Below are 21,737 nucleotides of genomic sequence, written 5' to 3'. Positions count from 1 at the left end.
TATTATTTATATAATACGTATATGTATATTATGAATATGTGATTAACTATACTTAAAGTGTACTACTATTTGATTATATACTATTTACTCAATATATATTTTTAATTCATGTTTATTAATATATCTTTATGTATAGTATTATTTTGCTGCATTAATTTTTGAAAATAATACTATGAACTTATTTATTTTATACATAAACTATTAAAATTTTTTATTTACAATAACTTACTAGTAGTATAATTTATATATTTAATCATATTTACTATTAAAATAATTAATAAAATTCTATCATTCACTAAACTTTTATAGGTGGAGGTGTAATGTTTTTGGGATATACTAAAAATATTTGGTATATTATTTAATTATATATATACACATTTATAATAGTATAACGGTTCAACCAGTGATTAGACCGGTTGGACCGGTTGAACCATGAACCAGTAGCTTCGCCGGTTTGCCGGCCGATTCGATTTTTAAATCATTGGTTAATATCATACATTAAACATTGATAAGGAGGTTGAAGAAAGAAGATAATAATGAAGTATGAATAAGTTATATTGTAGTATTGCTTAAAAAAGGAGTATAGCATGTTTTCTATTAAGCTAAAAAAACTGACACCATCCATCCTATATGGAAAACACATTATTCTAGGAAGAGTACACAATGTATCATATCAAATATCTAGCAAGTCAGCTTTTCTAAATTGAGATTTGATTACTTATGTTTCATGTATTTCAAAAAAAAAATAAATATAAACATAATAAACAACATTCAAATCCTAAACAGTAACTGGGGAGGCGGCGTCTCACAGCTCGGCATATCTGGCGGTGGCGGAAGCATCTTCTCGTGGGGTTGTTCTCCATCCTTAACGATAAACACCATCTTCATTCCCCAGCTCTGATGACGTTCGAAATGGCAGTGCATGTACCAAACTCCTACAAATGCAACATCAATACTAATGGGGTAGTTTAATAGGGAGAATAAATAGGATAAAATATAATAAAAACGCACATTTTAGGTCAAATAACTTCAAGACAGAGAAGTTATTTACCATACCAAACTGTATAGAATTTCATGATGTAATAATGAACCTGGATTGTTAGCCTTAAATCTTATAGCGGTCCATCCATTTTTGGGCACGCCTATGGTTTCCATCAATGGCGGGTCGATGAGATTATAGTTGCGTGGATCCCGGATTTGGTCAAAGTTCCCGAGCCCAATTCCGACGACATAGAAACTGTATCCATGTAAATGCATGGGATGTTCAATGCCTCCGGCGATGCTGGTCGCTTGAAACACCACTTCTACCGTCGAGTTATACTCCAAAACACTAACGGCTGTTCCATATCGCGTGGCCGACTTTTCCTTGCGCATGATATCTCGTGTGTAGTCAAAAACAGAAGGTGGAAAGTCGGGGAAATCAGGGGTGTAAATTCCATCGATTCCTCGGTAGTAAGCCTGCAAAATGTCGGTCGCGGGCAACACCATGGATAAGTTGTTGACGCTAGAAGCAAGCCTAGTGTCACTCAAGCACCAGCTTTCGGGACACAGCTTTCGATTCATCGAAAGGGTGAAGAATAACTTCTTTGTCACCTTCTTAGGAACGTCGACGTTGTTTCCTATGCTTCTAAGCCGATTGGTGAAATTAATTGACGCCGCCGAGTCGTTCACTTGAGGAAACAATGGAAGCAACGGCGATGGCGGTGGTGTGTAGTTTCCAATGTACTCGATGATTGCGGTGGCGGGGATGGTCACGACTTCTCCTCCGCTGGCGTATACTCTAGCGGCCATGTAATAATGGCCGGGCGCCTGGTTGGCTTCAAGCAACAGATCGATGGTCTGGCCCGGGGATATCGCCACGTAATCTGTCTGCATCGGCTTGGTGTAGGCTCCGTCAGAGCCGACGACGGTGAAGTTGTGGTTTCCTATTTTGAAGAACATGATGTTGTCCATCACAGCGTTTACCAATTTGATCAGGTAAGTCTTGCCGAATTCCACATGGATCTTGTATGTATCTGTACTTTCCATTTTAGCGAACGTTTTCATTTTTAATGGGATAATCAGAAAAGAAAAACGTTTAATTTTTAATGCGGCAGATAAATCTACCTTGTGATGAGCATTGATACAAGTCTCCGGGTTGACCATTGATGAGGAAAGCATTCGAAGGTTGAGGATCGCCTCCATTTTTTAGAAATTCCTCCATCATTTGTTGCACGTCAACACTCCACCACTCTCCTGACATTTCAAATTTTTAAGGCCTCAAATTTTAAGGTGATCTAAACTATTTTGAGAAGAAAAATCTATCTTTGATATCATGCAATTTGTAAAATTATTATCCCAACAAGATGTTTCGAGGTATTATAAACAAACTTTTTATATCGAACAAAATAAATAATGCCAACGGATTAAACAAGAATGATGCTCATAAGTCCCTTTCCAGAATTCAAACCTGATGAGAATTTTTATTTTTATTTTTATTTTTTATTACAGTTATGTTTTTTATGAATAATATACTAGGAATGTGGATAGTCAAATGTGTGACCTATTTTTATATATTAGTTTTATAATAAAATGTGAGTGAAATGAGTTAGTGGAATACGAGGTCAACCTGCGATTTATAATAAAAGTGAATTGAGATTCCTAATCGCGGACCAAACTCCTAATAACAGACAGACAAATGGAGTAATCTTTAGTACATATGCCTTTTAAAGTATATTCCCTCCGTCCCATAGAAATAGTTCATATCCATAAATAAGAACTTTTTTTCTCCTTCTCTTTTACGTTATCATTTATGGATCCCACCATCCACTATACAACTTCAACTATTTTTCTCTTTCTCTCTTACTTTATCAATTACATATTAAAACCGATACCAACCCTCAATGGTATATTTCTATGGGACAAATGGAGTATTTAAATTATTAGTTTTACATATATTATATACTCAATTTGTCCTCCGTTAATTGTAACACTTTAACTTGACATGAGTTTAAAAAAATGTCATGGAAAATGAGTTGAAGAAGTTAGCGAAATGTGGGTCCTAAGTTTATATATTAGTTTTATACTAAAATGTGACTGGAATTGAGTCAGTGAAATGTGAGGTCCATTATTAATTGAAGTAAAAACATAAGTGTGACAAGTATTGACAAACATAATACTACTAACAATTTTTTACCTGATACGATAACCCGACAAGGACATGCACGAAGTTAAGCTGACACAAACAAAATTTTTGGGTTATAGGGTCAATCCAATAAGAACCCGACAATTTTGTGTTGGGTTAGGGTCGAGTTAGGGTCGGGTTCGAGTTATCCATTAAGAAATAAAATTATTATTTTAATTATTTTTATTAAAAAAATATTTAACTTTTAATTTTATTAGTGTAAAATTATATTTTATAGTGTAATATCATTCTTGGTCATTATCATATAACAATAAGACTAACATTTTTAAAATGACACAATAATCCGCATGAAGTTATTGGGCTGAGACCCGATAAGAACCCGATGATTTAGAGTTGGGTTAGGTTTGACCTTATTGGTTTGGGTCGATATCATACTGATTCGATAACAACTCAATCCATACAGTTTGCCAGCCCTACAAGCGGATAGAAAAAAATAAACTAGTGACAACTAATGACAGACTACGAGTTTATACTCAATGAACATAAACATATTACTTGTGTCATACTATTATGTACTCCCTCCGTCTCGGCTAAGATGACACATTTCTTGGCCGGCACGGGATTTTAGGAGTTATTAGTTAATGTGTTTAATTGGAGAGAGAAAAAGTGGGTGTGTGTGTTAAAATAGAGAGAGAAAGAAAGATATATATTTAAATAGGAGTGAGAATAAATGGTTGAGTGTATTAATTAGAAATGTGTCACTGCCACCTTATTTGGGACAAACAAAAAAGGAAAACTTGTCATATTAAGTGAGACGGATGGAGTAGCTGTTATATACGGGGACACAGATATGCATTGTTCTCTTCTCTTTACAATAAAGAGTAGAAGGTTACAGTTGTCTATCTACGTAGACACACATACCTGTTGAAAATGTCCAATCTTTAATACTCCTCTGTTAGTCTCATTTGTGCGTGACACGAGTTTTAATGAGAAATTAGTTAAGTAAGAGAGGAGAAAAAGTGGGTAAGGTAAGAAAGACAATGAGAAAAAGTTAGTATTTTTTAGAAATGAGACTATTTTTTGTAGACATCTCAAAATGGCAAAATGACACTATTTTATGAGGATGGATAGAATAGAAGCCACCTAAATTCGAAAAAACAGAAAGATTAACTTTTGTCGAGTAGAACGCGGATGTACCAATTAAGATGGGATGATGAGCATAAGGCTTGGGGTATGGATAAGTCTCCCTCCTCGGCGGGAGAATCACGATGGCGCCGTACACTGTATTCCGAGACCAATCACTGTGAGCGTGCCACCACAATGTGCCTTCTTCATCAGAGAGGATAATCCGTTGTCTAAACCTTTTGTCGGGCCTAATTGGGCATTGTGTCACAAAGTTGGTACCATCTGACCATGGATACCTTGGCATCTTTACTCCATGCCTATAATTACCATTACTTCATTGAACTTTCCATATTAGTCCAATATCAATATGATTGCAAATATTCTTACCAGTGGACGGTTATATTTTGGTCTGCGCGATTAACAATATCAACTATGATCAAATCCCCCCTTCTAGCATATATAGTCGGCCCCGGGGATTGTCCGTTTATCGTTAGCATAGTCTTGCTGTAGCATAGTCTAGTGTGTAATGAATTTATCAACTGAAAAAAATTAGAAATAAAATCAAAATTTTCTTTTTTAATAAATAAAGTAAATCAAAATAAACTTGCCAATTATAAATTATGTGGAGAAAATCGATTTCGACTATGTGCTTACTTCAAACTTATAGGAACGAACTAAAGCATGGACTTCCATTACGCTTCCTAGCAAAACAATACAGAAGAACAAACATTTGATGAAAAGCTTCGTAGCCGTAAACATTTTTGCTCTTTTCTTCGGGTAGTTCAAATATTAGGTGTATCCCTATTAATTTTTTTCTTTTTGCTAAAGGGTTGTTGAGATTTAGAAAAAATATGTTCAGTATTTTATAGTGTTGATTGCAGTTTACATTCACTTCTTCTCATTAATTCTGGAAAGACAGTGCGGGATTGCGTTTTTTCCTTGAAATCAATGAGTTAGAGTAATTGAATAGGACTTTCGTTTCCATATTAGACGTAAAAGAATATCCAAACATAAACAACAAAGGGTCAAACTCAAAGTATGGACCAATTGCTTTCATCTAATTTGTTGCTTCCGAATGCAGTGTAAAATAACAAAGGGAGATATAGTTTTGCGCACACCATAATTATATAACAAACAAACCAATGTTATTAGTGTTACGTGTGCAGAGAGGCTGAAATTCTTTTTATTACAAAATAACGTAGTTCTAAACTCATGATGGCACGTGGCATGTAAAATGCAAAATTATAAACGCTCCAAAATCCTATATGATTAGATGGATTTTCATATATCAATTGCATTATATATAGAAATATTGCATTATTTACAATTTATTTTTGCATTGTACACAACGGCAGATCCAGATGGGTTGGGTGGGGTCGGCTGACCCCACCACCGGTCCCGGAGTGCCACGGGATAGCTACTTTCTTAGGACTCCGGCCCTAAGGCGTTCGCATCTCCGGACGTCGGCATCTCGGCAGGGGAGGCTATTGTCGTGAACGAAAGGAGTTGGAGGGAAGAGTCCTTCCGGATTTTGTTTTCGAAGAGAGAGAAATGGTGATGGAGATGTCATTTATTGTTTTCTCTTCCATATATTTAGTCGTGAACTAAAATACATGAACACACGGACTAAATTTAAAAGATTAAATATCTTAAATTGGGATTTGAATTTTTTTTCTTTATTTGTATTAACTTAGAAGTCCATTAACAATATATTCTCTATCTTAAAATATCAGTTATGTTAAATAGTACTCAATCTATTCCATAGTAGTGTAGTCATTTTATAATTTTGTCCATAGTAGTGTAGTCATTTTATAATTTTGATATATTTCATAGTAGTAATGTCATTTTTCTTTTTAGTAAAAGTCAATACATTTCTTCTTAGTTATTTTATTACCAGTTACTTTATTCTTTATTAATTTCTCTACCTTTTTTCATTTTATACTTTATTCTTTCTTTACTTAACTCACTTAATACAATTTTTCTTAAATCGCGTCCCGGAACGAATCACCTCCACTACCGCAGAAAGGAGGGAGTAATGTCTTTTATGTATCAAAATTAGACACATGTAAATATTTCTTAATTTCTTCTAATTTTAGTTTTATAATAATACTCCCTCCGTTCCATGTTAAATGAGTCATTTTTCTATTTTGTGAAGTTTTGAGAAAATTGAGTAATTTATATTTTTGGCAAAAAAACCCTCTCCCTTAGTTTATTCTGTCTTCATCTCTCTTACTTTATTCTTTCTTACGTCATTCATTATCCACTTAACACACTATTCTTAATCTAGTGCCGTAAAGAAGCGCCACTATTAACAAGGAACGGAGGGAGTATAAATTTACAACCTTATTATTCATATTTAATTTATTTTACTTCCTCCGTCCCATAAAAATAAGGACATTTTCCGGTTTGGAATGTCCTATAAAAATACTCCTATTGTTGATAACTTCTTTCTCTCTACTAAGATGAGCCTCATTCTTCACTAACAATATTATAGTTACTTTTATTTTATATCTCTTACTTTACCAATTATATATATTTATATTTTTGTGGGACGGATAGATTAATATTTAAAAAATTGGAATGTTACAAAAAAATTTATACTAGTTCCCTCTTATGTTGGGAAGAAGAAAGTGGAATATGTTGTTTTAAGAATATTGACACTTGCATGAATTATTTAAATTAAAAACATATGTTTATACAAATAATTAATTTAAATAATTATTATAAATATTTACTACTCCTCTTGGTCGATCACACGACATTTAGTTCTTGGATCTGCCATTGATTGTAAGCATAGATTGTTTAATTTGCGTTATAAAGAATTTATGTCTATAATGCAATCATTTTATATTTATAATGCAATTTGTGGTAATATATCTACATCGTCCACTAATATATATTGCATTGTAGCGTTTACAATTGTCATTTTACGTGCCACGTGGCAGCACAAGATTAGAAGTATTTTATAATTTTAGCAATTTGTGGTAATATATCTACATCGTCCATTAATATATATTGCATTGTTGCGTTTATAATTTTTTATTTTACGTACCACGTGGAAGCATGTGATTGGAAGTATGTTATAATTTTAAGGAATGATGTACCCCAATGCTCCCATTTATATGTATATTTTCTAACACAATCTTATCTAGTAGAGGGGTTCAGTGATAACTTTGTTTAAAATAGTAGTACTTTCTCCATCCCTGTCCCTATGTAATGAGATGTTTCTTTTCGACACGTGATTTAAGAAATTGTGTTAAAAGTGAGTTAAATAAAGAGAGACTAAAGTGAGAAATGAAAAAGGTTGATATGAAGAGAGGATAAAGTAAGAGAGAATAAAGTAAATAAGTTTGTTTTTTGTTAAAAAAAGAAAAGAAATGACTCAGTTACAGTGGGACAACCTAAAATACGACTCAGCGAGGGACAGAGGGAGTAAAATTTAGAGAACTAAAAAGGATATCAATTTGCTAACAATAATAACAGTTTGACACAATACAAATATTAGTTCTTGGTATCAGTCAACTCATATTGAGCTGAGAGGTACTCCCTCCGTTCCAAAAAAAATAACCTCTTCCTTGGGCGGTATGAGATTTTATGCACCTTAATTTTGTGTGAGCGGAGAGAGTAAAGTAAGATAAAGTAAGGTAAGAGAGGGGAATAAAATAGAGATAAAAGGTGTTTCCAATTTTAGTAATGCGTCATCTTGATTGGGACAAACCAAAAAGGAAAGTGAGTCATAGAGCTGCACACGGTTCATGAACCGGCGGTTACGGTTCGGAACCGCCGGTTCCGGTTTTGTAAATTGTTGAACCGGTTCATAGAGGGTGTTTCGCGGTTACGGTTACGGTTCCAAAACCGCCGATTTCGGTTTCGGTTCCGAACCGGCGGTTTTTCGACGGTTTTTTATGGTTCCAAACCGCCGGTTTTTTGCGGTTCCGGCTTGATTTCACGGTTTTTCGGCTGTTTTTTGCGGTTCTAGTTTGGAACCGCCCGGAACCGATGGTTCCGACACGGTTTCGGTTCGAAACTTTTTGAACCTGAATCGAACCATGGTTCAAAAATCGACTGTTTCGGTTCGGATAAATTTTCACGGTTTCGGTTCGGAATCGTAACCGACGGTTACGGTTTCGGTTTTAACCGCCGGTTCGGTAAACCTTGGGCAGGTCTAGTGAGTCATCTTTAGTGGGATGAAGGGAGTAATATTCATAAATCAAAGTATTAATATCGAATAAGGAACTGATGTATTTTGAAATTCAATTGATATTAATATATCTCTGAATTAATATTCATAAATCAAAGTATGAATATTGAATAAGGAGTTGATATATTTCGTAATTTCAATAGATATATTAATATACCCCCTTTGTCCATGAATAAGAGTTTCATTTTTCTATTTTAATCTGAATAAGTTCTATGATATTGCTTAAAAAAGAGAGTATAACATGTTTTCTATTAGGATTAAAACACTGACACCATCCATCCTATATAGAAGAGTACACAATGTGTTGTATCTATGTCTAGCAAATCAACTATACCTATTTTCTTCTAAATTGAGATTTGATTACTTATGTTTCATGTATTTCAAACAAAAAAGAATATTCAAACCCTAACCAATAAATAACATAATAAACAACCTTCAAATCCTAAGCAATAATTGGGGAGGCTGCGCATCACAGCCCGGCATATTCGGCGGTGGTGGCAACATCTTCTCATGGGGTTGTTCCCCATCCTTGACGATGAACACCATCTTCATTCCCCAGCTCTGATGACGTTCGAAATGACAATGCATGTACCAAACTCCTGTAAATGCAACATTAATTACTTTATACCATACATTAGGGGCAGTTCAATTGGGAAGACAGATAAGACAAATTACGATATTAACACACATTTTAGATTATTTTAGATCAGATAATTGATAATTGATATAGTAACGAACCTGGATTATTAGCCTTAAATCTTATAGCGGTCCATCCATTTCTAGGCACAGCTATATTTTCCATCAACGGTGGGTCGATGAGATTATAGTTGGGTGGATCTCTTTTTCCATCGAAGTTCCCCAATCCGGACCCGACGACGTAGAAGCTGTATCCATGCAAATGCATGGGATGTTCAACTCCGCCAGCAATGTTGGTCCCCTGAAACACCACTTCCACCGTCGTATTATACTCCAGAACACTAACGGCCGTTCCATATCGCGTGGCCGAACTTTCCCCGAGCATTGCATCTCGCGTGTAGTCGAAGGCCGAAGGCGGGAAGTCAGGGAAATCAGTGGTGTAAACTCCACTAATCCCTCTGTAGTAGGCCTGCAAAATGTCAATCCCCGGCAGCAACATTGAGACGTTGTTGACGCTCGACGCGAGCCTCGTAGCTCGCAAGCAGTAACTCCCACGACAGAGCTTTCGATTCATCGAGAGAGCGAAAAATAACTTCCTTGTCACCTTCTTCGGAACGTTCACGCCTCTTTCTAGACTTTTTAGTTGGTTGGTGAAATTGATTGACGTCGCGGAGTCGTTTACTTCAGGGAAAGGTGGAAGGAGCGGTGATGGCGGCGGCGTGTAGTTTCCGGCGTATTCGATGATTGCGGTGGTGGGGATGGTAACGAAATCTCCGCCGCTGGCGTAGATTCTAGCGGCCATGTAATAGTGGCTGGGTGGCTGGTTGGCCTCTAGCAGAAGATCGATGGTCTGGCCCGGGGATATTGCCACGTAATCGGTTTTTATCGGCTTCGTGTAGGCGCCGTCGGTGCCAACGATGGTGAAGTTGTGGCTGCCGATTTTGAAGAACATGATGTTGTCCATCACTGCGTTTACCAGTTTGATCAGGTAAGTTTTGCCGAATTCCACTTGGAGCTTGTATGTATCTGCACCACAAAGTGGCTACAGTTTGAATATTTTATGCTAATTTATCAAAATGTCTAATTTATACCTATTTAGACCATGTATAAATAAATGGGAAAATAACCTGAATTTTCTTTATATTTCTTATTTTTCAACAACTTTAAAAGTGGTGGGAAATACTATAAATCTGGATAGATGTGCGTATTTTTCATAAAATGAATTTTCTGATTAAGTTTAAGTGACGTGACTCGCCAGATGTCCTACTCGTAACCTCCAGAAATAGGATAAAACATGATATTTTTAAAACAGCAAAATGTTGTCATTCGAACTTTATCGACAATTATAATTACATTCCTCAAAGTCAATAAACTTGGACGGAAAATTCATTTATTAAGAAATCCACACATCTATCCAAGTTTATGAGTACTCCCTCTGTCCCAGATAATTCGGAACACTTTGACCCGACACGGGTTTTAAGAAATCTAATGGAAAGTGAGTTGAAAAGTTGGTGGGATGTGGGTCCTACTTTTAAAGTATTAGTTTTATAATAAAATGTGAGTAAAAATGAGTTAGTTGAATATGTGGTCCACTACCAAAAATGGTAAAAGTGAAGTGGACAAATTATGTGGGACGGCCCGAAATGAAATACTAGGTCGAATTATCTGGGATAGAGGGAATAGTATTTTTGACCACTTTTAAAATTTATGGAAAATATTAAATTTTGAAAAAAGTTCATTATTTATAAGATAATTTTCCCTAATTATATCCACCTTCTGTTGAGCATTGATACAAGTCTCCAGGTTGACCATTGATGAGGTAAGCATTTGACATTTGGGGATCACCTCCATTTTTTAGAAATGCTTCCATCATTTGTTGTACATCAGCCTTCCACCACTCGCCTAACATTGCTATTCATTTAGGATTCAAAACTGTTGGAAAAAATAATTTCGATATTCTGGATAAATATAACACAATAAATATTTAGAATTGTGAATTAGAAAATATTAAGTAAAATCTAACTAGGAGAAAAATAAAAGGGTGAGATTATTCTCTTAAAAATTCTTTACAAATTACTCCCTCCGGTCCCCATTAAAAGTTCCATTTTGTTATTTCCGTTTTTTTCCTATTAGAAGTTTCTTTTCATTTTTACTATTTCATCCGTCCCTTAAAAGTATAAACATTTGATTTGGTACGAGTTTTAATGTATAATAATTGGTAAAGGAAGAGAAAAAGAGATAAATGGCAATGTAAGTAGTGTTTGTGGAGAGTGTGGTCTAAATCATTAGTATTGTAGTGTAATGATATAAGTTGAAAATAAATTATGTGTCAGGGTAATGTGTTGTTTGACTATTATAAAATTAGAAAATTCATACTTTTCAGAGACGGACTAATAAGGAAGTAGTTCACTTTTCAGGAACGGACTAACAAGGAAATAGTTCATACTTTTCAGGGACGGATAAAGTGTTTTTTTTACAAGTGGACCCCACATTCCACTAACTCACATAACTCATACTCCCTCCGCTTCCTAGAAATATGAACTTTGAAAATTGCATGTGTTTTAAAGCAAAATTGGTAAAGTATAAGTGAGGAAGGAAAAAATGAGAAAAGTAAGAGAGATGAGAAGAGAAAAAAGTACTCCCTCCATTCCATAGTAATGAAGACGTTTCTTTTTGGCACGGAGATTAAGAAAAAAATTGTGTTAGGTGAGTTAAGTAAATAGATAATATAGTGGAAAATGAAAAAGGTAGAGAAATGAAGAGAGAGAAAAGTAAGAGAGAGTAAAGTAGGTGTGGAAAAATGTGTTGACTTTTACTAAAAAGAGAAATGACTCTATTACTATGGAACGTACCAAAATGACAAAATGACTATATTACTATGGAATGGAGGGAGTAGTTAAATTAGTAATAATGGATTATGAGGTTCATTTTTTAAAATGAAAAGTTTCTATTATTAGAAAACGGACAAAAAAAAAAGAATTTTTATTTTTAAAAAATGGATAAAATATTTTATTATAAAATCTATATATTAAAATAGAACCGAAATTCCACTTATTTTTCCCATCACTTTCCATTACGAACCAAACACTTAAAATAATCTTAACTGGAGAGCGTGAGAACTAATTACACTAAATATATAAATTATTCTGTGGGGCACAAGCGATCTCACATTCTCACATCAAGAATATACTATTTGAACACGTGTATATATAAACCTTATTTTATCACCATTCTTGTTTAGTTATTGTCATACGTTCTCATAAAATCTGACTATATGTTAATTTTAAGGATGTGTTGAGTAATTTAAGTTACATGACAGCCTTAAGATACGAATCTAAATGCGTCACATGAACCAGATGTTAGAGACGGGTGTGCAACATGTTTTAATTATTTCTTCCACTTCCAAGTGGTGAATTTCTTTTTGGAACGAGATTTAAGAATATACAGTAATATTTATTGAGTAAAAAAAAAAGAAAAAAAAAATATTGATAATAAAATAGGATAGAAATTAAAATAAAAGAAAATAAATACATTATTTTTTATTAAAAAGAAAAATTGACGGATCCAGCGTTGACCAAGCCACCGCTCCAACAAGGGCTTGGCCGGCGCTGGACTATTAGTACCACGTGATATTATAGACGTTAGAGGCGTTACATAGTTAGTTATGAAAGCTATTATGTAGGGGTGTCAAAACGGGTACCCGCGGATACCCGCACCCGACTCGTCGGGTACTCGTACCCGATTTAACCTAAAACCTTAGTCCCGATACCCGTCCCGCTACATATCGGGTAACCCCGATACCCGAGTCGGGTATCCCGCACCCGAAGTTGCGGGTACCCGACCCCGACAGGACTATTATTTTTTTTGTTAATTGTACTCCATATTTTAATATTTAGTCGGCACACTTCTGAAATCTAAATTGCAAAGCAAATGAATCTATATACTCCATAATACAGTATATAGATAATTTATGTCTGTGTGCTAGAACTATTGTATGAATATAACTGTGTGTTGCGTCCTGTGTACTATTAATACATGGTAGGAGTAATATATAATATAATCATTACTCACTTTAAATCTCTATAAGAAATAGAATGAAAAAAATAAAAAATGAAATAGAAGTTGTATGTTGTGTGTTGGAAAAATAGAAAACGAAAGATATAGAATGGAAAAAGAAATAAATACACTCATAACTCCCTTGAACTCCAGCGCCGGTGGGTGGACGGAGGAGTCAGGTAGAAGAGAAGAGAGGAGACGAGATTTAAAAATAAACCCTACACCAAAAATGCTGAAATTAATTAATTAAAATAAAAACTAAAAGTCCTTAATCCTATATTAATCGGGTGTATCGGGTATTTCGGGTATACCCGTGCGGATATCGGGATACCCAATACCCGCTACACCAAAAATCATGATACCCGAACCCGCCCCGTTACCCGCTATCACCGGGTAGCGGGTACCCGATACCCGGCGGGTATCGGGTCGGGATGGGAATTACCCGTTACCCGCTACCCGTTTCGACACCCCTACTATTATGTATAGGAAAGAAGATAATAATTTAGGTTTTTAATGTTGGTTTGTTGTTGTTGGGCTGGCAAGGTATAATAAATTCAATAGCCGAATTGTATTTAGTAGCCTATTAGTTACAACTTACAAGGTGCCCCATACTTTTCAATTGCCGATAATTTCTCTGCATTGAAGCAAGTGGTCAGCCATTAAATTAAAGCTATGTATTTAGTGTCTTTCTACAGAAACACACACTCACATGTTCAGTGTCCAATCTGCCAAACACAATCCTCCACCGAAAAATTTCAGCACATAAAGCAATCTTGATTAGTTGCTTGAGGCGTGAGATTTGGGCGTGGTTGTATGTAGGGATGTCAATGTAGCCCGCAATCCGTAGGCCGGTCCGAATAGCCCGTCAAATTTACAGGGTTAGGGCTGGAAATTTCTAGCCCGATAAAATTACAGTCCGGTTAGCTCGCACCCGATTAACCCGCAACCCGTTAGGGCCATACCCGAAAACCCGATGGGCTGGCCCGAAAACCCGATAAAATTTCTATCGTTCTATTTGTTTGACTCTAATTCGACACTTCATTGGTTATTTTATAATATAGATTACTAAAAAAATAACTTTCAATTTTATATATTAAATATATAAATTATATATTAAATTTTTATTAACATAATAATAGATATAAAAACTAGAAACTTCAAATTCCCTAAAAAATATATTTAAATTTCTAAAACATGCTTTAAAATTTCTTGATGTTTATGTTTTATTTTGCATAAATCTCAAATATTAGTAATTGATCATGTTTATGTTAAGTTTAAGCATATATCTCAAATTTATCATAATTGAATATTTTACATTTTATAAATATAACTGATTTTCACCATTATTTATTGGATTGAACGCATGTTAATTTTATCGGTAGCAACCCGATTAGCCCGCTGGGCTAGCCCGAAACCCGAGCTTTTAGGGTTAGGGTTGAACTTTTATAACCCGAAAAAATCACAACCCGATTAGCCCGCACCCGATTGACTCGCAACCCGGATAGGGTTGGCCCGAAACCCGGTGGGCTGGCCCGATTGACATCCCTAGTTGTATGCATGTTTTTGCTTTGTGGTTTAGAGTCTGTATTTGGTTTTCTCATTGCTCAATCTCACCATCATTTGGTTTGAGCCTTTTATTTATATATAAAAAAAAGAGTGTGGATATACCTATTAAGATGGGATGATGAGCACGAGGCTTGGGGAAAGGATAAGTATCCCTCTTCGGCGGTAGAATAACGATGGCGCCATATACTGAATTCCGTGACCAATCGTTGTGAGCGTGCCACCATAATGTGCCTTCTTCATCAGAAAGGATCATCCTTTGTCTAAATCTTTTCCCGGGACGAATTGGGCATTGTGTTACAAAGTTGGTACCATCGGACCATGGATATCTCGGCATCTTTACTCCATGCCTAAAATTACCATAACTCTAATTAAGGTTTGTATGCTAATTTAAATTTAATATGATCTATATCATAGGTGAAGGTTGAGATATTATTACCAGTGGATGGTTATATTTTGGTCAGCACGATTAATAAGATCGACTATTACCAAATCTCCCCTTCTAGCATATATAGTCGGCCCCGGGGATTTTCCGTTTATCGTTAGCAAGTTCTTGTTGCTGCATAGTCTAGTATGTAATGAATTTATCAACTGGAAAGAAATAGAAAGAAAATTAAGTTTTTCTAAATAAAAAAAAAACCCGCAAATTATAATTATGTGGAGAAAATAGTCCAACTTTGTGCTTACTTCAAACTTAAAGAAACGAACTGAGGCATGGACTTCCATTACGCCTCCGAGCATAACAATGGTGAACAAGCAATGGACGAAATTCTTCATAGCCGTAAACATTTTTGTTCTTCTTTTGGGTAGTTTTGTTAAGATTTAAAAAAATTTGTTTAGTACTATTAACACTTCATATTTTTTTTCTAATGAAAATTTAGAAAAATAGTTCAGTATTTATAGTGCTAGTTGAGTTTACGTATTTCCACTTCTACTCAATATTTTTGGAAAGACAGTGCGGAATTGCGTTTTTGCATAAGCATTCAGTTAAAGTAATTGAATGGGGACCTCCGTTTCCATATTAAACGTAAAAAACTATAAAACTATAAACAGCAATGGGTCAAACTCAAAGTAGGGACTTATTACTTTTATTTAATTTGTTGCGTCCAAATTTATCGTAGTGTTAATAATGGGTGATACAGTGCTACGGATAACATGACTATATTACGCATGTTATTTGTGTGTTAACGTATGCATAGAGGCAGAAAATTCTATCAACGTGTATAACTAAGTGTTTCTTTTTGTGTGTGTACGTATGCATAGAGGCAGAAATTCTATCAACACGAATTCTTATACGTAATATATACCCTCCGTCCCACAATAAGAGTTACATTTTGTCATTTCAATTTGTCTCACAATAAAAGTCACATTTCACTTTTACCATAAATAGTAAATAGGTCTCACACACCCACTTCATTCACATTCTATAATAAAATCAATATAAAAAATTGGAGTTCATATTCCACTAATTTTTCAACCCCCTATTCTTTACAATTCTTAAAACACGTGCCCACGTCAAATATGTGACTTGTGGGACGGGGGAAGTATAGAAAGGCGTATATTATTATTGCAACACAAAATCTTATTTCCACACCCAAATCTTCATCTCTCTTACTTTATTTCCCCTCTTACTTTTTTTTCTCTACTTAAACTTTTAATAAACCAATTTCTTAAATCTCGTGCTTAAAAGAAATGTCTCAACTACCTTGAGACAGTGGGAGTATTTGAATTTGGAAAATTAATTATAAACGGTATTGGAACTGATAACATGTTTTAATTATTGTTTATCATCGTTTTAATGTGGCAATATCAAAAAATTTAAACTTACGTGTTTTCTGAACTGAAATAAAACTAAATTATTGATATTTTATGATTTCTATCTGTAAGACAAAAATACATACTACTTCATATCTTTACACTTTCGTCTATCCATAAAAAAATATGCATATTCCAATTAGGATCACTACTCATACGAATCTGTTTATGAATATATTTACATAAATACCAATCAAACTTACTAGTATAGTAGTAGTACTTTTTTTTAGAACTTGTACCACTAAACATTAAATGTTTTTGGTTGAGGAATGAAATAAAATATTTGAAGCATTTGATCATCCACCTACATGTCCACCATCTTCATAAGCATCCAGTTCCCACCTACCCAAATCAAACACCTACCAGCTTACACCAGTTGGAGCAATGATAAATGGGAAAGGAAAAAAGAGAAAGGAGAAATAATAAAACTTAATAATTGGATGCCTGCATTTTATTATAGATGGGAAAGGAAAAAAGAAAAATGAAAGATGAGAAAACATAATAATTGGATGCATGGACTTTATTATAGAGTACGTTTGAACAATTCTTGTAATACATTGTGTTACTAAATTTTACTATCATATATTCAAATTTAAAAATTCAATTCATAATATCATGAACTTGAACAATTCATATGCTATGTACATTAATCTCTCAGTGAGCACTGAAATAGTAACATAATACTCCTAAAATCACTATTGGGGTACTTTTTATTGAATTTGCAATACTGCTAAAAGTCATTCACGAATTATATTAATGTAATTGATATTTTACATAATTATCCCCAAATGATAATAAATAAATAAAAAAGTTGTTTTAATTTAATATTTTTAATATTCTACCTAAAGATAGAAGATTTACGTTTTAGTTTATAAAAAAAAATTAACCTTCAACTAAAAAAGTTATAAAGTTGAATGATTTTGAGACCTGTAAATTTCTTGATCAACTAATAGTTTTTCTGTATATTTATATTTGAAATTGCATACAAACTTTACATCTACTGTTTCCGAATGTGATCTCAAAATCAAAGAATAGTAAAAAAAATGCATAACACATGCATTACGTAGAGAGGTACGCAAAATTAAATACAAAATCACATTAAATAAATGTTGAAAATCGGATCCCAATCTTTCAATTATCATGATTCCAATATGCTGCCGACGGAGACATGTAAATAAATCTAGTTGATGATGCATTGGATTTCCATCATGGTCTCTCCAAAGCAAGGAGACAAATGGTTGTAGCACCGTTGAATACTGAAGCTGAGTTCAGATACGTCAAAAATAGATTTATTGAGATATTATGGTTTAGAAGGCTAATGTGAGAAATTGAAATTCTTGTCACACTCTAATAACAAGGCCGCAATGAGTATATTAGAAAATTTAATTCAACATGATTGAACAAAACATGTGAATGCAAATAGACATCTATAAAAAAAAATGATTGAAGTTGGAATTGTAGAAATCTCATTGTTCGATCCAATTAACTCGCAGATTTTCAAACGAAAGCAATAGGGTCAAATTTTCATAAGTTCTTGACAAGTTAAGTATCAGAAATTTCATTCATTAACTTGAGGGAGAGAGTATTAGAAAAGGGAAGTAAATCACACAAACTATGGCAGAACATTCATAGAGGAAAATTGGGGGAAGCTTACGTTCACAATATGTATTATTCTTAGATGAGGGTGCGTTATATTGCTAACTATTTAAATTGTTAACGTTGCTAACTCATCAATGCTGTGTATTAAAAATGTCAACACGGTGACATTAAAATGTCAACACATAATAACAACACATTATATTGAAGTTCAACAAAATTATGTGTTGACATTTTTAATACACTGCGTTGATGAGTTAGCAAGTTAGCAACTTAAGAAAGTTAACAATTGATCACACCTTCTTTAGACGTATATTCTTTTTATTTAATATACATTAAAGATTCAAACCTCTATAAAGGGAGAAAATATTCCCTAGTTTGGGAGTACATAGCCTATACTCTATTAATAGTCAGTCTCTTATAAATAGTTCATATCAATTTAAGAAAATATTTTCTCTTTCTTAATTATTTTATCATTTATCGACCCAACCTTCCATTAAAGCATCCACATCCATGCTCTTCCGTAAGAGCACAACACCCACATCCATGCTCTTCTGCAAGAGCATGCTCAAGAGTCCCAACATTCTATTATTCAATTTAAATATTTCAATCACTAAAAACATTTCCAAAATATCAAAATGCATTAAAAATACCCGAAATACTATTACAAATTACTATAAAATAAAACCTTACATAATAAAAAACCTAAATTAAAAAATTAAAATTAAATTCAAAAAAAAAAATTGAAGTATGAATGAGAGATAATTTGATGTAAAGAATGAATGATGAATGTGGGTATTTATAGATGATTTTGGAATAAATTTTTTTTAAAAATAATAAAAATTGAAAAAAACGGTAACAGAACAACTATATTTCTGAAAATATTTTTTTTTCGGAATCCGAAAATATTTTTTTTCTTTTTTTTCCGAAAATTTTCGAATTTTTGAGCCAATCAGGAGGCGCCATGTAGGCGTGCTCTTCGGCACGGCGGTGCTCTTGCTATCAGCAGGGCCATGCCGTCGGCAAGAGCACAGTGACGAGCATGGTATGTGCCGCGCCGACGTCACAACGGGTGCTCTTAGCTAAGAGCACCGCTGCGGATGCTCTTAACACAATTTCAACTATTGTTCTCATTTTCTCATACTCTATTATTTATGGGCCCCAGCATCCACTAACAACTTTTCAATTACATTTTTTTCTCCTCTCTTACTTTGTAAATTACTCATTAAAATTTGTGTCGTTGCCAAATGGTCTATCCATATGGGACGGATGGAGAACAGTAAGTGAGACACTTCTTTTTTGCACGAGTTTTCGGAAAATGATACTTCTTCCGTCCATAAAAATTTGTCACTTATTTCAATTTTCATTTGTCCCAAACAATTTGTCATCTCTCACTTTTATCTTTTCTGATAGTGGACCCCACATTCCATTAACTAATTCTCAGTCACATTTTATTATAAAACTAATATATAAAAGTAAGACTCACATTCTACTAACTTTTTCAGCTAATTTTCTAGTATTACATTTCTTAGTCCCGTGTTAGGTCAAATGGTGACAAAATTTTAGGAATGAGTGAGAGTAATTAATAGTTTAAGTGGAGAGAGAACAAAGTAAGAGAGAGAACGATTTAGAGAATTATTCATTCTTCACTTTTACAATTTTATTACTGATAGGATCCTGGAAGGGGTACATCCAAAGTTTTCATCTTTGAAAGAGCTATCGAGATAACGTCCACCAATATCATTTGAAAGTACTATCGGTCTATCGGGATAACATCCAAACTCTCTAAAACGGCCACCGATGTCTTCATCTTTGAAAGAGCTTCACGTGAGTATTTTGCACGCTTCAATCGAAGTCCGGTGGAGGGAAATATGAACGTTTAACACAAGTCACGCATTGCAGAAAGTGACCAGGACGAGTGACTTATAGCCGATAAAAGCCATCCGACCGCGTGTCAAGATGCAGGCATCCAAGGGCAAGAAAGTGTCACCCGGACGGGTGATTTGCAGCCAATAAAGGCCACCCTACCGGGTGTCGCATGTTTTTGCTAGATATGTTGGCCATTTTCTTGTGATTGAAGCCTTAATTATAAATAGCATTTTATTTCATTTTTTAGTTCGTTGATTGCTAAATTTGAGAACCGAGAGATTGTTCTTCCCCTTTTGTGGGTTTATCCAATTCCAGCTGCTAGGTTGCTTGATTCATCAATTGTTATTCAAGTATGGATCAAATAGATGTTTTCTTCAAGGTTTGTGGATCCTTGATTTTGTAGCCATGGATAGTATTAGTATGGTGTAAGTTTGCCTTAAGCTTCTCCATCAATGATATTATCTTCATTTCCATGTTCTTCCTTTCGTAATCTTCCATCTATTCTAATTTAGATTCAAATTTGGCATCAGACCACCGGAAGTTTGGGTGATCCATCCAAGGAGCATCCCTTTGTTTCTTAGGATTCCAGCTTCCATTTTGATTCCAACTTCCGACTCATTCACTTGTACCGGATATTCAGCCTCTCTAGCCGGACTACAGTATGGGTATATCTCTTCTGACCCTGATGCCACTTTAGCTTTCTCAACAACTGTGGACTGGGTATTTTTCTCCATAGCCTTCAAGCGAACCTTTCCAGTTTATCAATTCTGGCCTCCATCTTATCATCACTTTGCTGCTCATTGGTTGCATTGGTTGGTATTCGCCTAAGGAGTGTTGTGCATGGCGTATCATAGGCTTTCTTGGCATTGATCAATCTATCCAAAACCTTTTTGGCCTCACTCACCCGCAGCTTGAAAAAATCCGCACCGCTTGAGGAATTCATCAAGTCTTTGCTCTTGGGTATTATCCCTTCATAGAAATTGTTGTAAATTTCTACCTCCACCATGTGATTGTTGGGGCAAGCATCCAACATCCCTTTAAATCTACTCCAATACAATACTTACTCAGAGTCTCATCGCTCTTCTGATGGGCTCCTTGTATCTCCTTCTTCAGGGTATTCGTCTTTGTGGAGGGAAAGAAATAATCTAGGAATGCGGATCTGAAATTGGCCCACACCCTGATGAAATTGGGAGGCAGCCTCATGAACCATGTATCCGCTTCCCCCTTAAGTGCGAAGGGTATGGCTCGTAAACGGTAGTCCTCCTCAGTTGACCCATTTGGTCGCTTCTGTATTCCGCAGAGCTTACAGAACTCATGCAGGAATTCATATGGGTTGTCGATTTTCCTCCCATAAAAATGAGGCATAACGGCTAACACATTGTTTGTCACCTCAGTATTGGACTGCCCTTGAGTCACCACAATGGCCTGGTCGGCCAGCTTACCACTCAAGTAAGCATTCAGAGATCCAATTTTAGGATTGTCCTCCACTATGGCAGCCATTATGACTGGCATTTCCTCTGCAACAAGTTCCTCCTTGGGTTAGGTAAACGGGAGCCGATCCTCGTCACCTTCTGAACTCGAATGGGATTGTCCGCCTGTGTTAAACCCTGATATGGTGGTAACAGGGTTTGCTCTTTCCCTGATCCTCCAATTAGACTCAGTGTCTCTCTAGTGAGCAGGGTTATTATAGTGTCCAAACTTCAAGTCTCTGTTCATAAACTTCAAACACATGCACATATCACGCCATTCATC

At 35.0% G+C, this 21,737-nt stretch overlaps 2 protein-coding genes across 2 annotated transcripts; both read right to left on the bottom strand.

Annotated features, from left to right (window-relative positions):
- Positions 1 to 542: 542 nt before the first annotated feature.
- Positions 543 to 5,064, bottom strand: LOC125202409 (laccase-14-like). Its single transcript, XM_048100799.1, has 7 exons — positions 4,904 to 5,064; positions 4,637 to 4,788; positions 4,322 to 4,566; positions 2,107 to 2,235; positions 1,727 to 2,015; positions 1,092 to 1,639; positions 543 to 935 (listed from the first exon to the last, which is right to left on the bottom strand). The coding sequence occupies exons 1-7, from the start codon at positions 5,006 to 5,008 to the stop codon at positions 772 to 774; spliced, it is 1,632 nt and encodes a 543-aa protein (XP_047956756.1). The 5' UTR covers positions 5,009 to 5,064; the 3' UTR covers positions 543 to 771.
- Positions 5,065 to 8,679: 3,615 nt separating this feature from the next.
- LOC125202398 (laccase-14-like) lies at positions 8,680 to 15,494 on the bottom strand. The gene is made up of 6 exons (XM_048100789.1): positions 15,393 to 15,494; positions 15,145 to 15,296; positions 14,811 to 15,055; positions 10,860 to 10,988; positions 9,189 to 10,112; positions 8,680 to 9,049 (listed from the first exon to the last, which is right to left on the bottom strand). Exons 1-6 carry the CDS (start codon positions 15,492 to 15,494, stop codon positions 8,886 to 8,888), a joined length of 1,716 nt encoding a protein of 571 aa, XP_047956746.1. The 3' UTR covers positions 8,680 to 8,885.
- Between the last annotated feature and the right edge of the window lie 6,243 nt (positions 15,495 to 21,737).

Source organism: Salvia hispanica, chromosome 1, assembly GCF_023119035.1.
Source record: "Salvia hispanica cultivar TCC Black 2014 chromosome 1, UniMelb_Shisp_WGS_1.0, whole genome shotgun sequence".
In the NCBI taxonomy this organism is placed as follows: Eukaryota; Viridiplantae; Streptophyta; class Magnoliopsida; order Lamiales; family Lamiaceae; genus Salvia; species Salvia hispanica.
The sequence above is the reverse complement of the archived record's forward strand: the minus strand, read 5'-3'. Positions and strand labels throughout refer to the sequence as shown.

What these genes read in the sequence shown, in the direction of transcription:
- LOC125202409 (XM_048100799.1), bottom strand. Translation starts at nt 5,008, where the DNA reads ATGTTTACGGCTACGAAGCTTTTCATCAAATGTTTGTTCTTCTGTATT. An exon ending in TTCGTTCCTATAAGTTTGAA is followed by an intron (nt 4,789 to 4,903) that starts GTAAGCACATAG and finishes AATTTTTTTCAG; the next exon opens with TTGATAAATTCATTACACAC. An exon ending in GTATCAATGCTCATCACAAG is followed by an intron (nt 2,016 to 2,106) that starts GTAGATTTATCT and finishes TGGAAAGTACAG; the next exon opens with ATACATACAAGATCCATGTG.
- LOC125202398 (XM_048100789.1), bottom strand. Translation starts at nt 15,494, where the DNA reads ATGTTTACGGCTATGAAGAATTTCGTCCATTGCTTGTTCACCATTGTT. An exon ending in CAAAATATAACCATCCACTG is followed by an intron (nt 15,056 to 15,144) that starts GTAATAATATCT and finishes TGGTAATTTTAG; the next exon opens with GCATGGAGTAAAGATGCCGA. An exon ending in ATTTAAGGCTAATAATCCAG is followed by an intron (nt 9,050 to 9,188) that starts GTTCGTTACTAT and finishes TTGCATTTACAG; the next exon opens with GAGTTTGGTACATGCATTGT.